Raw genomic sequence first — 17,172 nt, forward strand, 5'->3', positions numbered from 1 at the left:
AGGGTTAGAACGAACAAGAGGAAGAGATGAAGAAGACGAGATCAGTGTAAGATAATAAGGCTTGGATAGTTTTAAGCATATTTAAAGTCACTCTGGCTGCTGTATCAGAATAAATCATAGGTAGAAAAGAGGGTGAGCAAGCTAATTAGTGAAGAAGCTACCCCAAAAATCAAAGCAAGACACTGACGGTGTTTGGACTAAGGATGTGACTTTGGAGGTGGTGTGTACTGATCGGATCTGGATATGCTTCAAAGGTTTGAACCAAAGGGTTTGTTAGTAAATTCAATGTAGAATGTAAGAGAAAGAACAAAGTCAAAGGTGATTCCGAGGGGTCTGAATAACTGAACAGATGGAACTGGCATTCATTGAGATGGGGAAGAGTGCAAACAGAGCAGGTTTTGATGAGCTACATGGGGGAGTTTTGTTCTGGACATGTTAATAGTGAGATGTTGAGTAGCCAGCTAAATGTATGTGAGTCTGTGGCTAACTAATAGTCTGTGTTGGAGCTATACTTTGGGAGTTGTCAAGGTATAGATTGCACTTAAAGCCCTTAGGTTGGGGGCGCCTGGGTGGCGCAGTCGGTTAAGCGTCCGACTTCAGCCAGGTCACGATCTCGCACTCCGTGAGTTCGAGCCCCGTGTCAGGCTCTGGGCTGATGGCTCGGAGCCTGGAGCCTGTTTCCGATTCTGTGTCTCCCTCTCTCTCTGCCCCTCCCCCGTTCATGCTCTGTCTCTCTCTGTCCCAAAAATAATAAACGTTAAAAAAAAAATTTTTTAAAGCCCTTAGGTTGAATTATATCAACTAGGGCATTAACGTAGATAGAGAAAAGCTCCAAGACCCACAAGGACTCCAAAATGAAGAGGCCTGAAAGATGAAAACGGACTAGCAAAGGAAACTTCAGAATAAAATCCACACTCCTTATCTTAATCATGACCTAGCCCTTTTCAGAGTCGTTTACCTTACTGTCTAGTCACACAGTATATTTAGCTATTGGAACATACCAAGTCCTTTCCTGTCTTACGGCCTTTGTGTTTGCTTTCCACCAGCATAGTTTTACCCTGGCTCCAATTTTCGTGGCTTCCTTCTGTCAGTACAAACTCTCAGTTAAATTGTTACCCTAAGTTTTCTCTTACCCCCAATTAAACAGGCCCAGCCCGACCACCCCCACTAAATTATGGCTTTTACTATAAACTAAAATTACTTCACTTGTTTCCTGTCTAGAAACGCGTCCCACCATAATTTAACAAACGATTACAAAATGATCAATATATATCAAACGAAACCTCAGGTCTATTCCTTCTTGTACGCCAACTTTTCGGAATACAGGAGCCTCATTATCTTGTCCTCTGCCGCATCCCAATGTAACCGACAATCCCTCAGCAATCAATTCTCAATTTTCAATATTTATTAGCGAAATGCACTGCAGGATACTGACAAACTTTCAAACGGAAGATCTGGAGCCCGCCGCTCCGCCCAGTCCCAGAGTTGCCTAGAAGGAACTACCTTACCTTGGCACGCATGCGCCACTGTTCGCGGAGCGCTACGGGCTGAACCCCGCCCCTTTTCCCCTGGCTTGTTGAACTACTGCTCATGCGCAACCTGGGGCCTGTCTGTTCGTTTGTCGGCGCTATGAATAAAGTTTTAGTGAGCTCAGACTCCCTTTTTCCTTGCCAAGATGGCGGAATACGACTTGACTACTCGTATCGCGCACTTTTTGGATCGGCATCTAGTCTTTCCGTTGCTCGAATTTCTCTCCGTAAAAGAGGTGAGGGGGGCTTTGAGCGCGAGGAAGGCGTGGGAACGCGTGATACACTGGGGAAGGCCGAAAGGCGGTGACTCTAGCCCTAGGCCTGACACGTGTGAGGCGGCCGCCAGTTTGGTCCTGGATCCGGCAGTAAGGATCTGCTGGTAGTTTAGCGTCTTCTCAGTTGATTAGCACCGCAGAATTCGGTTGTGAAGAGAGGTGAAGTGACAGTAAGCAACTTAGGGGGAGAAAGAGGTCTTTGCTTCACTTCTTGACGTGACGGTGCCGGAGGGACTTCCGCGTCGGTTCCTCTCGGAAGTTGATCATTCGCCAGCTTCGCTGGGGTAATGCTGGCTTCCAAAAGCAAATTGGTGTGTGAGAGATTTTGATTTTTCTTTCAGAAACTGTGGGAAGGATGTGCTTGGCTTTGTTTTTGTTTGCTGGAACTTTGGAATAATTTTCCTACCCTTATGTGAAATAGCTAGACTTTAATTTCCATAAAGTTGTGAATTTTTCCTTTAGAGTTTTCCTGGTCTTTCCTGCCACTTCTAGAAGCGTGGCATATTTTGTCGGATGGGGACTCCCTCCTGCCCCCGCCAAAAATTGGACAGTTTTTACTTAACAGTGCTTTTTTCGGTGTATACAGACTTGGAGTAATTTGAGTGTTAACATTCATTTAGCTACTCAAAATATCGTGAGATTAGTCTGTGGTTTTGGTACCTCATTTCAAAACATCTCAACCCTAAAAGTTTTGATATACTGGTCTTAGTTATACCTTGAATTTGTTGGGAAATTGATAACATTTTATTAATTATAATGAAGTAATATTACTATGATGAAAGGATTCAAATATTAGCCAGAAAAGTAAATGAATTCTGCATGTGAGCGCAGATTACAACATAAGTTTACTTAGGGAATTCTAGATTTGGGGAGTAGATTTGTGTGTCCCAAAAGCAATAAGACCAAAAAGCCCTTCAAAGAAACATAACATTGTTCTGATAACTTTTCAAATCTTCCTGGTAGTTACGGTTCATTAGATATGTATACTCCTCATTCACCTGATCCTTTTCGAAATAAATAACACAACTCCAAAGTTGTGATGTTAGGGAACAGCAAAGTTCCCTTATGGGATTGTTAGACAAATTACATGAGATAATGCATATAAAGTACTTAGTCTTGTAGGACAAAGTAAGTACTTGTGAATATTTTCTATTCGGAGGGTAGGCCATCCTGTATGAGAGAGGAGTGAGGCAACCAGTTGGGGTTTTGAGGAGTGAGGTAAAGACAAGAAGTGGAGACTGAGAAAACTGACCAAATACAAGAATTGGTAAGTGTGGATGACCCAACTGAGATTGAAAATCATATAAGAGCTCATGCCAGTCACTCTCAGATTGAAAGGAACATTGGAAGATGATTGAAGTAGTGTAAACATGTTTGGAGGTAGACAAGTAAATATATGTCATTTAGAGATGGATTGCTGATCAGCAGAGAAAAAGCACAAATGTGATTGAATAGCATTGTTGCCTGCTCTTGAAACATTTTATAGTCATCCTTAGCCAGAACATAGAAAACAGATGATTTTTTTCCCCAGAACTAGGGATTGACACTGAATTGTATTTGGTTTGAGAAAATGGATGGAATCAGTGATACTACTACTAATGAGGAAATCTTTGAAATAGCTAAAAAATGATATCTAAGCTAATGCGGTGCCAACGAGAAAGGGTGATATAAAAATGAGAAAGAGCAGAGGGTACAATGGGATGATGAAGCATTTTAATGATATTGGTGACCAAGATGATGAATTTAAGTTGGAAGTCTTAGAGATGAGGTACTAAGTGAAAGTTGTGAGATGAAGAAATTTTAAGGCTTGAAGGTTTGTTTTTTTTTTTTAATGTTTATTTTTGAGAGACTGCAAGCAGGGAAGGGACGGAGAGGCAAGGGACAGAAGATCTGAAACAGGCTCTGTGCTGACAGCAGAAAGCCTGATGTGGGCTGGAATTCAGGATCTGTGAAATCATGACCTGAGGTGAAGCTGTACGTTTAAGCGACTGAGCCACCCAGGTGCTCCAAACCTTGAGTTTTTAAAGATCTTCATTGTGGATGTTGGATTTGTGGAGGATGACAGCAGGAAGAGATGTCAAAAGAATATTTTCAATCTGTTAAAAAGTTGGAGCTGTTTCCCAGAGATTGATAGACCACAGATTGGCAAACTATAGCCCGTGAAGCACATACAGCCCTTTGCCTGTTTTGTGTGGTCTGTAAGTTAAAAATTGTAACAGATGGACATTTGCAAACATTTTCAGTTATAGAACACTGACTTTATACCCCAATTGAGTGAAACAGTTCCCACCCAAAAAGAATGGCATTCTTCTCATTAGTAGATCTCTTTTACAAAAAATTTTACTCCATTATTTTTTACTTAGAAAAGAAATTGTGGAAACTCTTACAGTACTTATAAAGCCTATCCTAGATTTTTACTTCTTGGTTTAAAAGTCTAAAATATTTCCTATCTACCCTTTACAGAGTAAGTGTGGGTGGGTATAAGGCAGAATTTAGAGAAGGTGATATAAGCAAATGCAGATTTAAGAGGCTAGTAAGGTCTTAATGGTAGAGGAGCAATGCTTTGAATCTACAGTAGAGACGATGCAAATTAAAAGCTATTAATGGGGTGGCAAGAAGAGGTTGACATGCTAGAGAAAGATGTTTTCGCTGAAGATTAGGTTCTCCTGTTTTTTTAAGTAAGCTTTTTATCAGGTATAACATTCATACAGAAAAGTGCCAAATAATAATGCCTTTTTTCAGAGTGAACCCACTTGTGTGACCACCATCCAAATCAATAAATAAAACATTACGAACATCCTAAAAAACCTTCCTTCTGACCTTTCCTAGTCATTACACCCCCCAAAGGTAAGCACTAGTCCTAGAATAGTTTTGCCTGGTTTTGAAATAAAGCATTGTAGTGCTTTGTATGATTTATTTCCTTCACTGTGAGAGTCATCCAGGATGTTAGGGTAACTGTAGTTCTTTCGTTCCCAGTGCTGAATGTTAATATGTTAGATGAGTAGACTACAGTTTATCCATTCTAATGTTGATAAACTTGGCTATTACAACTAGTACTGCTATGAACATTCTTGGAAATGCCCTTTGAATATATTCCCCCATTTCTCTTGGGTATCAAGGATCAGAATTACTGGGTGAAAATGTATGTTTGATTTTAGGAGATAAAAACAGTTTTCCATAGTGGTTGTACTTCTGCCAGAAAAGTAAGTGTTCAGTTACTCTACTTCTACACCAACACCAGTACTGCCAGTTTTTTGTTTGTGTGTGTGCATGTTTTTTTTTTTTTTTTTTTAAATGTGGCTTTAACTTGCATTTTCTGTGTGATTAATGAAGTTGAGAACCTTTTTCGGTGTTGGCCATTTGGTTATACTCCTGTAAAGTGGGTATTAAAATTTTTAGCCATTTTCAATTATGTTTCTTATATTCTGTAGGAGTTCCTTATATATAGTTTGGAAGTTTCAGTTTTGATCTCATAGCTGTACCATTTGATCACCTTCATCTTTTCACAGGCAGTGAAATGTGGAATCTTCTTGTGTTTTTTCTTTCCTTGACAAAATTAAATTTAGTATGCAAATCTTTTGCTGAAGCCTTATCTTGATGACTGTTTACTTAAAAAAATTTTTTTTAATTTTGATTAATGTCTCCTTGAATACTGTTGTATAGGATCCTTACATGTTGCTCATTGCACTAAACTTCACATTTATGTGAGTTTGCTTGTGTGTCTGTTTGATCCCTGTAGTATGGGTTAAATTGTTTCTTGAATTCCTTGCAAAGCAAAAACCTTATATGACATGGCTGACCTAGAGAATGGGTGCTAGTTCTGTTTTAGTGGTGTGGATGGGTAAGGATTATGAAGGATTCAAATGATTTAGCAAAAAAAATATGTGGGGGTAGAGGAGAACCCACCTCAAGGAGAGATGGGTAGGCATCATGTGGATGTGAGAGATAACTAAGAAGGTAAAAAATTTGAGTTGATTCCTGGTGTGGCAAGGAAACCACTATATATGCTTATCAGTAGAGTTGGTGTGGATATTTATTAGTTTATTTGTGGGAACTTAAACATAGTCATTAGAAAGCAATTTTCTCTTGCAGATCTATAATGAAAAAGAATTATTACAAGGGAAATTGGATCTTCTTAGTGATACCAACATGGTAGACTTTGCTATGGATGTATACAAAAATCTTTATTCTGATGATATTCCACATGGTAAGTTTTGTCATTTGGAACTACAGCTTGTCTTGTGAACTGAGGATATGTGTGTTAAAGTTTTGTGATTTATAAAAGAGCTTTTAGCCAAGAGCCTTTAATGCTATTTGAGGTTATTATGGTTTAAAAGTTCTTTGGATGAAAGGTAATGTGAAGGTTACATGTCATCTAAAGTATATTATTTTCTCACCACAAAAAGTGTGAGACTACTTTAAAACATGGTCTTTAAATATTTTCAGTTTATAGTATGTATCATCAAAATTGTGCTTATGAATGAATTGTCTCCTTGGAATTATCTGAGAATGTGGCTGTTTTTGGTTTGCTAGTAACTTTTTCAGTTAGCATCTGTGTGCCTTAGAGATTTTTTTTTTTTTTTCCATCTTGAGGCATCTGGGTATAGTCACGGTTCTCATAAATAATGTCCCCAGTCCCAGCATCGTCAGTTCACCTGGGAGAGCTTGTTAGAAATGCAAATTTTGAGGTCATACCCCAGATCTACTTAATCACAAAGTGTTGGCTGAGGCCCAGCACTCAAATTGGAGAACTGCTGTGGTATGGTGTTTTCCACATGTTTCCTATGGTAATAGATGTTCCTTTAAAAAAAAAAAAAGTTTCCCGTAAGTTTGAAAAATGCTGTATTATTTCTTCTGTGAGCATGGTATTTTAAAAGATTCTAAGAATGCTTTCAGTACATAAATACAATTTATTTAGTTTAAATTGACATTTTCCATAATTTAAGCACATATCCCCTTCTATGTTTGAGAAACATTGTTCTAGTAATACTTTTTAATGTGTAACACAGAAATTATTATACTAAACATAATCACATTTTTTACTTATATTACAGTAAATGACAGTAGCTCTTTAAATTTTAGTTTGTGATGAAAAAGTTAACTTTTTAAAAAAATTTTTTTAATATTTATTTTTGAGAGAGAGAGAGAAAGTGCGCGCACGGGGGAGGGGCAGAGAGAGAGGGAGACACAATCCCGAAGCAGGCTCCAGGCTCTGAGCTTCCAGCACAGAGCTCGAAGTGGGGCTCTAACCCACAAACTGCAAGATCATAATCTGAGCTGAGCCGAAGCCACCCAGGCGCCCCAAAAGTTCACTATTTCAGAGTTAAAGTTTAAAGCATGCCTGCAGGGTAGGTTATGTTCAAGTTTTCTGTGGCTCTTCATAATGCAGTAAAAAGAAACTAGAATTGGGTTTGATAGATTACAAAAGTAGGTTTATAGTGAAAAGAGAGATTATTGGTTGGATTTAAAATCCATTCAACCTAATTGAAAACCTATAGTAATGTGTAAACCACTCTGAGTCTCTGTTCAGGAACTCCGGGATAATACTCATCTGAGAAAATTCATTGAGAACAAATGAAACACTAGGAGTAAAGTATTTGAAATGTGGAATTAGATAATTTCTCAGCAGCCACCCTCTCCCCCAGCTGTATTTGTATATTCCTCAGTTTTCCTTAAGAATAAGAAGAGGACTTCTTTATGTGCTTCTGCATTGCTAGAAAGAAAAAAAATGGATTTGTGAGACTTACCGGGTTGGTGGTTCCTGGCATGTGAATATACTAGGGGCAAATAAATCTATGTACAACTGAAATAAATTGAAATTTTTCCAGAGATATTCTCATGGTGAGCAGTATAGTTGAGCATTATAGTACTCCTTTGCATTTTTAATTAGCTTTGAGAGAAAAAAGAACCACAGTTGTTGCACAACTTAAACAGCTTCAGGCAGAAACGGAACCAATTGTGAAGATGTTTGAAGATCCAGAAACTACAAGGCAGATGCAGTCAACCAGGTAACCTTCCTTAATTTGAATTCTAAAAATTCTTTTCTGGATTAATATGAATGTTAATTCAAATTTTATTTAATATCCCATCATAAAAGTTCAGGGTTTAATTGATAACTTTATCTGTTTATTTTCATTTATCCTTATTGTGTATGGACCAGGAATTCCTTAATTAATATTAATACTAATTTTTTTTTTTAACTTCTTTACCAGTTCCCCAAATCTGATCATGCTACAGCAGTTCTCCCTTCCTCCCCTCTTCCTAGGGGACATTTGGCAATGTCTGGTGACATCTTTCATTGTCACAATTGGAGGGGTGCTACTGGCACCTAGCAAGGAGAGGCCAGGAATGCTGCTAAATATCCTACAATGCATTAGACAGTACCCTACCCTCCAATAAAGAATTATCCATCCCAAAAATGTCAGTAGTACTCAGGTTGACATACCTGTGCCTGGGCAATACCTAGAGGGAAACCTGAGCTCACTTTATCATTTGGCTACATTCTCTCATATCCTTCCAACCTCATTGCCCAGCCCACGGAGGGAGGGTGGTGTGGAGCTAATGAAGTTATTTTATTCTTAACTTCTCCTTAATTAGAAATAAACATAGTGCTTGGTTTCCAAAGAATGCATATTGCCTTACTCTGTCTTAATATATATCATTAATTGAAGCCCTTTGAGTTATTAGAAACTTTTTAAAATAAAATCTCCTACTAAAATTGAATATTGCCATTGTGGTAAATCTTAGCTACCAACATATTTACTAGAAGAATTGCTGAAGATTTTGCCATGTTGTATCTTCAGTTTATACAATATATGGCCAAACCAAATATTAAGAGAGATTAATTCTAAGTTGTCATTTGTGATCTGGGGAAGTGTTACTAGATAATTTTTAACAAGACAGCAAATACTACACGATTATTATACTATCTTTTAAGTTTATTTTTTAATTTTATTTTTATTAAAATTTTTTTTAAAATGTTTATTTATTTTTGAGAGAGAGAGACAGAGTGTGAGCGTAGGAGGGGCAGAGAGAGAGAGGGAGATCCAGAATCCGAAGCAGGCTCTGGGCTCAGAGCTGTCAGCACAGAGCCCAATATGGGGCTGGAACTCATGAACCTTGAGATCATGACCTGAGCCGAAGTCAGACGCCCAACTGACTGAGCCACCCAGGCACCCCATCTTACAAGTTTATTTATTTTGAGAGAGAGAGCACACGTCTACGTGTGTGCATTCAAGCTGGGGAGGGGCAGAGAGTGAGGGAGAGAGAATCCCAAGTGGGCTCTGAGCTGTCAGCGCAGGGCCTGACACGGAAGCTGAAACTCACACATGGTGAGATCATGACCTGAGCCGAAATCAAGAATTGGCACATCACCCAGGAGCCCATATACCACATTACAGTGTAGCCTGCTATATTACTAACATACACTGTGTTATACTACATATATATACACAGATTATATACACACACAGATTGCTGTACATAAGATATATATGATTGCTTAGTAAGATAAAGCCATCTGTGTGTGTGTGTATATATGTATATATATACACGTGTGTATATATATATATATACACATACACGTATGTATATATATGTATGTATATATACACACACACACACACACTACATGTATACACTTATAATGATTTAGACCTTCAGGTCACATGTAAATGCCCACAAAGGAACAGCTGAAATAATCCAGCTGTTAGGGGACAATCAAAAATTTAGAATTTAAATTCTGAATTTATTCTAGTCACTTAAATATGAGGAAGTAATGAGATTTGGGTTGAATAAGATGAATATAGATTTATTCACCAAATATTAGAGAGCACTCCTTGCAGTTTAATAGGCATGGCATTGAGATAAATGAAAGAATGGAATTGTTTTAAAAACTTGTGATTAAACTACTTATTTTCAAAGTAATAACCTCTTCCTGCCAATTTGTTTTTAAATTTTGTTCAACATATTGTATTTCTCATACTTTCCCAGAAATACCCAATCAACCAAAGGACAGTGATTACATACTAAAAGGTACAAGGAGTATAACACAAGTTATTCACTATGATCCACAAGAAATGTTAAGCTTTTTTTGAAATCTTATGTTAAAAAGTTATACATGTTTCATATTCAGTATTATAATATACCCATGTTGATTTTGGTGATGATATTATATTCCTTCCCCATTAAATCTCAAGTAAAATTATGTTCCAGAAAAGCATTCCACAGCATTCCCTCTTGTGGTAAGCATAAGAAAATGTTTCCTTTTTTGAAAATGCGCAGAAAGTGGGTCACTGTGCCATCTATCACTTGTTCCTTGGTGTCTTTGTCATCATTTTGTCTTTTACCCGCCTGGCAACATCTTAGTTATGCAAAGCTAATTTAAGAAAAGTTAAATTGGATTGACACTAGTTGGATAATAATTATACAGGGTGTGTAGCATAGATATATAAGTTAAGCATAATTGATTAATCTTGTAATGTTCTGTTTATTTGATTCTGGAAGACTTACTTTGTTTCTAGTGTTTAAGTATTAAGATATTTAGATGGCTTTATGTGGGTAATAGGAATGTTTGGATATGCTCATTTTGTTTTCTGTGGCCTATCAAATCAGTAATTTTTGTTTCTAATTTAGAGATGGTCGGATGCTGTTTGACTACCTAGCGGACAAGCATGGTGTAAGTGGTATTTTAAAAATTTTCTAATTTTCCCATTTATAATTCATTCTACTTTAAATCATTATTAAGAATGCATTTGAGGGGCGCCTGGGTGGCGCAGTCGGTTAAGCGTCCGACTTCAGCCAGGTCACGATCTCGCGGTCCGTGAGTTCGAGCCCCGCGTCGGGCTCTGGGCTGATGGCTCAGAGCCTGGAGCCTGTTTCCGATTCTGTGTCTCCCTCTCTCTCTGCCCCTCGCCCATTCATGCTCTGTCTCTCTCTGTCCCAAAAATAAATAAACGTTGAAAAAAAAATTTAAAAAAAAAAAAAAAAAAAAAAAAAAAAAAAAAAGAATGCATTTGATGGCAGTTGTATTCATGTTGGCAATGATTCCACAAATCTGACAAAACATATTTAAGTGATATATTGGTCAATAAAGGGGCTCTTTATTATCTTTAAAAAAAAAATTTCTTTAGGGCACCTGGGTGGTTTAGTCGGTTAAGTGTCCAACTCTTGGTTTCAGCTCAGGTCATGATCTCAGTGGTTCGGGGGTTTGAGCCCTGTGTCGGACTCCCTGCTGACAAGGGGGAGCCTACTTGGGATTCTTTCTCTCTCTCTCTCTATCTCTCTCAAAATAAATAAATAAATAACACTTAAAAAAAAGTTTCTTTAGTTGTCCTGTTTCAATAAGGTTAATTAAAGAATAGTGTTGTAAAGACAGGTTTGTGGCTTAACAAGAATGCAATTTCCAGATTGACTTATTAAATATATGATATGTTTTCAAAACATCAGTTTTTAAAATTGGTGCTGATAAGAAAATGAGATGCTTATACTTACCTTTATTTTTTTATAAATACTATTTTGAGTGAGAGTGTGAGCGCAAGTGTGCGTGTGAGTGAGGTGGGGCAGAGAGGTAAGGAGAGAGAATCCTAAGCAGATACCACACTCAGGTCATCATGGAGCCCAACATGGGGCTGGAACTCATGACCCTGAGATCATGACCTGAGCCAATATCAGGAATTAAGGGTCAGATGCTTAACTGACTGAGCTACCCAGGCGCCCCACTTAAACTTACCTTAAATCATAGAAATTCTCAAAACTTTTTATTTGTCCTAGAATACTCAAGTAATAGGTACCATTTATTTTTGATGGATTAACAAAGATAGAACTAAATTTGAATTAGAAATGCTTTTTTGAGCAGTAGAATTAAGTAATACTTTGGCTGCCTTGTGGAATATAGTAGCTCTTGACATTATCAAGGTCTTCATAAATACCCAATAAGGGAATTTTATTGTAGGCTTTTCTAGTCATCTCCCAGTCTCCCTTCCCTTGTGTTAACTCAAACCATAAGGATTTACATATAATTAATTCTTTAACTTGCATTCAAGTTTTATCTCTCATTTAACAATTACTTTAGCAGGAGGTATGCTGACCACTGTGCAAATTATTCTTTCTGGTTTCCATATAGAATGTTTGGTGTATTTGATAATGTTCTAGTTCAGAGTCCTTCTCTTAGATTTCTTCACTTTCACTTTGCTTGCATTGCTAATGTTACTATTTCGTGTCATTTGGAGGCCAGTTTTCACAGAGAATTGAAGTTTACTGTACATATTATTTGTACAGAATCACAAGACTGTATAGGGATGCATATATTTGGTAGTTATCTAAGCTCATTAACCAGCTGGGAGACCTTCCCACTGCAATTCAGATTTGGATTGCAACAAATTAGGTATTGTAGAATTTGTAACTCTTTGAGACCAGAATTGTGAATGCTAAATCCACCAATTCCTAACATATATTTTAAGAGTCATATGTATTTCTGATCATGGATTTTGTTTTTGTTTTTTGTGACACTTGGCATACAGAGAATTGACTTCTAGGGACATTTAAAGGAGTGAATGGTTTGAATTTTAAAACTCAAAGTTAGAAATAGAACTGATGGTTTTTCTTTTCTTTTCTTTTTTTAGTTTAGGCAGGAATATTTAGATACACTCTACAGGTATGCAAAATTCCAGTATGAATGTGGGAATTACTCTGGAGCAGCAGAATATCTTTACTTCTTTAGAGTGTTGGTAAGTAATTTTTTTTTCTTTCAGATTTTGTAGGTTTTACTTGCTTTGTCAAAACATGTCTATAGATTTGAGTCTGTACATTAACTTTTCAAGAATTCTTGGGGAAAGGAAAAAATAAAACTTTTCCTAACAAAGAACAAATAGAAATAGGAAAGCTTATATCAGGACCTCAAAATTTGAAGAAAGATTTAACTTGTCCTTGAAATCCAAAAGTAGGAGCCACTAATTTGTTATTTTGTGTATAATTGTATGATTTTAACATTAGCAGAATTCTATCTTATAATCAATTTGTTATGTTACTGTGCAGCACAGTGAGCAGCACATTGTGGGTACTTAATAAATATTTATTGCTTAAATCCATTATTCCTAACTTTAATTCATTATTTTATGCTGTATATCTCCCTTGAGTTTGTTTTAAACACTATGGAATTCTTAGGATATTTGAAAAAAAAATTACACCTTAATATAAGTAACTTTTTTCCATTTACTTCTGTACTCAGCTGAGTTTAGAATATGAAACTCTGTGTGTGTGTGTGTGTGTGTGTGTGTGTGTGTGTGTGTGTGTGAGAGAGAGAGAAAGAGAGAGAGAGAGAGAGTGTGTTTAATGTAGGAGGTAGGTGAGTTTAAATGGTATTATTAGAGCAAATTTCTAACCATAAAGAATCCTGTTTGTTATTTTCATTTGGCTATTTGACATGTTCCTAGATTACTGCCTTTTTAAAAATTTTTCAATGTTTATTTTGAGAGAGGGATCGGGGAGGGGCAGAGCGAGAGAGAATCCCACGCATGTTCCCACGCATGCTCCATGCTCTCAGCACAGAACCCATAGCCTGATGTGCGACTTGAGGAACCATGAGACCATTACCTGAGCTGAAATCAAGAGTTGGACTCTTAACCAACTGAGCCACCCAGGTGCCCCTAGATTTAGGGCTTTTATTTGGGAGGAAGGAGAGTTCCATGAAGCCACAGAAAAAAATCAGCATTTGAAATGAAAAGATCTCTTTCTCATTTTGCCTTCTGTGTAGGTAATTGTATTAATAAATGCCTTGTGGAGTTATCAAAATGCTCTTGTTTTAACTAACTTCTCATTTGAAGAATTACAATTTGTTACTCACCCTGGGTTAATAAGCAAGTACCTAAGTCTCTGATTTCTCTAGTTAATCTTAGATGTTGGGAAATGATCTCTTAAGACAGGGACTTGACTGTTTTCTAACCTTGGAAGAGTCTGTTTCTTCTGTCTCTGTTTTCTGGTGCCTTTCTTTTTTTTTTTTTAGCCTCATATGTCACAAAGAAAAGATGTAGGGCTGCTATCTTTGGTTGTTTTCCAGGAAATTAAATTTTCTTTTGGGGGGGAGCAGGGAAAGGGAAGAGATTGATATGTTATTAATTCAGATAATTCCTACACTTAAAAAAAGTACTTAGAGAACTTCATTTTTTAAAACTACCGTCTATCTTTCAAAGAAATAAAGATTTTCAGTTTATTTCCAAGTTTGATTTGAAAAAAAATTATTTTTCTCTTGCTCCTGTTTGTGAATATTCTTAATTTGCAGATTAGCTGTGGTTAGCTTGCAAGTGCATTGAAGGTAATCAGTGATGCTAAACTTGTAGTGGCTTATCAGAAAATTCCATCAGTTTTACTTTGAATATTATGAAGGATTTAGGAGAGCAAAAGTTGATTACTTTGGAAATGTAAACAGCTTAGACCAGGATTGTAAAATCAGAAGCCTGATATGATTACAGGTACATGAAAAGAGTTGGTTATTCATATCATTTGTTAATGCTGGGAGTGAATTTTGAGAATGAAGATTTAGTGTCATGTTAGAGTTCTAGCACAGTAAATTTATTGTTGCTGGTCAGTGAGTGAATGTGCCATTTTGCTAAGACATGGAAACTTAAGGTAACTGCTGGAAATCCAGATATTGAAACTCTTCTAGCATATCCATCCTTGAAAGCAGGTCGGTATGAAGAGCCAACTGTAATGACATGGACTTGAGCCAGAGTAGTACGCATGAATCTTTGGGGGATTAAAAAACTTTCTATGCTGTTACAAAAAGCTTTTATCCTAACAAATATAACATTCTAGTCTTAATAGTATATTATATGTAGTAATATTTTGTAATTAGTCTGACAATTTCTACAAATGCTCGTGAAGTTTTTATACTTACTTTTTTTTTTTTTTTAAATGTGAAGATCTAAGTTAGTTTCCTAACTTAAAAAAATCCTCAATTTTAAACCTTTGCATTACCTAACAGGTCTTGTGTTGGAACTCAAATGACATTTGTTAGGTGATTGATTACCATGATTTGAGCACAAAATCAATGTTTTACGTTAAGAGCAGTTAAACTAGAGTGATTAGATAGTGCTTAGAAATTAGGTGAAATTTATTTTTAAATTCATGTCCCATCTGTGTGACAAGACATTTGAGTAGCTGGGAGTTGGTTACTTTCTGTTGGCATATTGATAGAGGCTAACAAAGCTAAGTTTTAAAAAATGGATAATTTTACTTCTCCTTTTCTTTTGTTTGGATAGGCATTACTATAAAATCTATGTATATGTGAAATCTTGTTAATAGCAAAGATTAAAAATCCTCATTTTGATTTGGGATGAATAATGTCAGTGTTTTACATGTTAGTTATTTACTTTTATTTTTTTGTAATAGCCTTCTTTTTTTCATTTCTAAATTCTTGTCTGGTGGTTGGGTATTCTTTTAAATCTATAGTTAGGGAAACATAAGATATGAAAGAACCATTGTAACTATGATCTGAGATTAGAATTTGACTCTCCAGGTGACCTATTGTAGGTCAGTGTTGTGTAAATTAAAGCAGTGTGACCTCGGAATCTACCTTTATTTTTAAAAAGTTTCGTGGTTTTTAGAATACATCAAGCAGTGTTTACATGCACCCTATATGGTTGTACTCTGAGAAATGCATTAATTTGGAATGAAATGGTAGAGCAGATTTAGTAGGAATTTTTGAACGTTTTTGTTTTAAAAGTTATTTTAAAAAATTAATAAAAGGTATTAACACTGTATTTTAATTATTTTGTGAAAATCTGCCTTCTCTGTGGCCTCTGACTCTAAAATATAACCCTCCCTTCATCCAGCAGCTATTTGAAATAAAAGTGATTTTAAGATGCTAGAACTATTTGTGATCATGTTTTACTGGCATGGTTTTTTGTTGTTTTCACTCAGAATTTTAAATTTATCTCCTGTAAGTACATGCCATTTGGTTTAAAGGTACTTTTCCTTGACTTAAGAAAGCTTAAGTAATGATGACTTTTGGAAGCTTTAGGATCTTAGGTGATGTTTTGGGTCTGATGTGCTCTGTTTGATAATGTTGGTGTAAAAGATGTTTGGGGCACCTGGGTGGCTCGGTTGGTTAAGTGTCTGACTCTTGATTTCGGCTCAGGTCATGATCTCAGTTTTTAGTTCATGAGTTTCAGCCCAGTGTCAGGCTCTGCACTGACAGCATGGAATCTGCTTAGGATTCTCAGTCTCCCTCTCTTTCTGCCCCTCCCCTGCTCCCTTGCATGCTCTCTGTCTCTCAAAAATAAACATTTTTAAAAAAGTTGTCTGTTTCATATTGATTTTCAGATACATAGATTATCACATTTTAATACCAAACTGGGTTGTGTCTTAAATTGGTTGTGTTTTGGAAACATAAATAATAGTGTATCTTAAGATTGATGGCGTCTTAAATTTGATAAAACATTCCTCAGATTTTAAAGTAAGGATCAAACATTTCATCCTTTATAATTTGAACAGTGATTTTATGGATTTCTGTAAATCAATTTTTAAATTTCACTGAGTTTTGACAAATGCATATACTTGTACAACTATCACTGTATCAAGATAAAGAATATTTCTGTTAGTGCAGAAAGACCCATTATGCCCCCTTGTAGTCACACCTCACCCTGATTTTATCCACTGATCTGTTGTCCATCCCTATAGATTAGTTTTGTTTGTTCTAGAATTGTATGTAAGTGGGATGAAATATGTAAGCTTGTGCCTGGCTCGCTTTGACCAGCAAGTTTTTAAGTTTCATTTCTGTTACTGTGTGCATCAGAGTTGATTCTTGATGCGCCTGGGAGGCTCAGTCAGTTGAGCATCTGACTCTTGATTTCAGCTCAGGTTATTGTCCCAGGATCTAGCCACACATTGGGTTCTGTGGTGGGTGTGGTGCCTACTTAAGATTTTTTTCCATCTGCTTCTCTCCCCAACTCACACGCACATGCTCTCTCTGTGTGTCTCTTTGTCTCTCTGTCTAAAAATAAGTAAATAAATAATAAAAAAAGTTTGATTCTTTTTATTGGTGCATAGTATTCCATTCTATGACTATACTAGAATTTATTTGTTGATGATCATTTGGATTACTTCCAGTTATCTTAAAACTAAAATTGCCATGAATATTCAAGTACATGTGGTATGTTTTTTTGTGGACCTATATTCTAATGATAATAAGAATCAGTGGTTTCATGGTATGTTTCAAAATTTAATTTATGAATTTAGTGTCTGTTATTAGAGTTTGCTGAATGTTATTCAGTATATTTGAGTTAATTACTGCTGTCAAAGTCCTTAATAGGTGTTTTGGCCTTGTGACTCTTTTCCATCAGTGACAAGAAGAGGTAGGGTGCTCTACCCTT

At 36.5% G+C, this 17,172-nt stretch overlaps 1 protein-coding gene across 2 annotated transcripts in view; it reads left to right on the plus strand.

Annotated features, from left to right (window-relative positions):
- The first annotated feature begins 1,607 nt into the window (after positions 1 to 1,607).
- Positions 1,608 to 17,172, plus strand: part of EIF3E (eukaryotic translation initiation factor 3 subunit E) — a 55,808-nt gene continuing 40,243 nt past the window's right edge. The window contains exons 1-6 of one of the 2 annotated variants that reach the window (XM_025922999.2): positions 1,620 to 1,765; positions 4,547 to 4,651; positions 5,897 to 6,011; positions 7,695 to 7,812; positions 10,439 to 10,481; positions 12,427 to 12,531. In XM_025922999.2, the coding sequence (XP_025778784.1) occupies positions 5,954 to 6,011; positions 7,695 to 7,812; positions 10,439 to 10,481; positions 12,427 to 12,531 (324 nt within the window). In that variant the 5' untranslated portion in view covers positions 1,620 to 1,765; positions 4,547 to 4,651; positions 5,897 to 5,953. Of the gene's footprint in view, positions 1,766 to 4,546; positions 4,652 to 5,896; positions 6,012 to 7,694; positions 7,813 to 10,438; positions 10,482 to 12,426; positions 12,532 to 17,172 lie in introns of both variants that reach the window. The other variant, XM_025922998.2, reaches the window with a different exon arrangement.

Source organism: Puma concolor, chromosome F2, assembly GCF_028749965.1.
Source record: "Puma concolor isolate L17-30 chromosome F2, mPumCon1.1.hap2, whole genome shotgun sequence".
Taxonomy (NCBI): domain Eukaryota; kingdom Metazoa; phylum Chordata; class Mammalia; order Carnivora; family Felidae; genus Puma; species Puma concolor.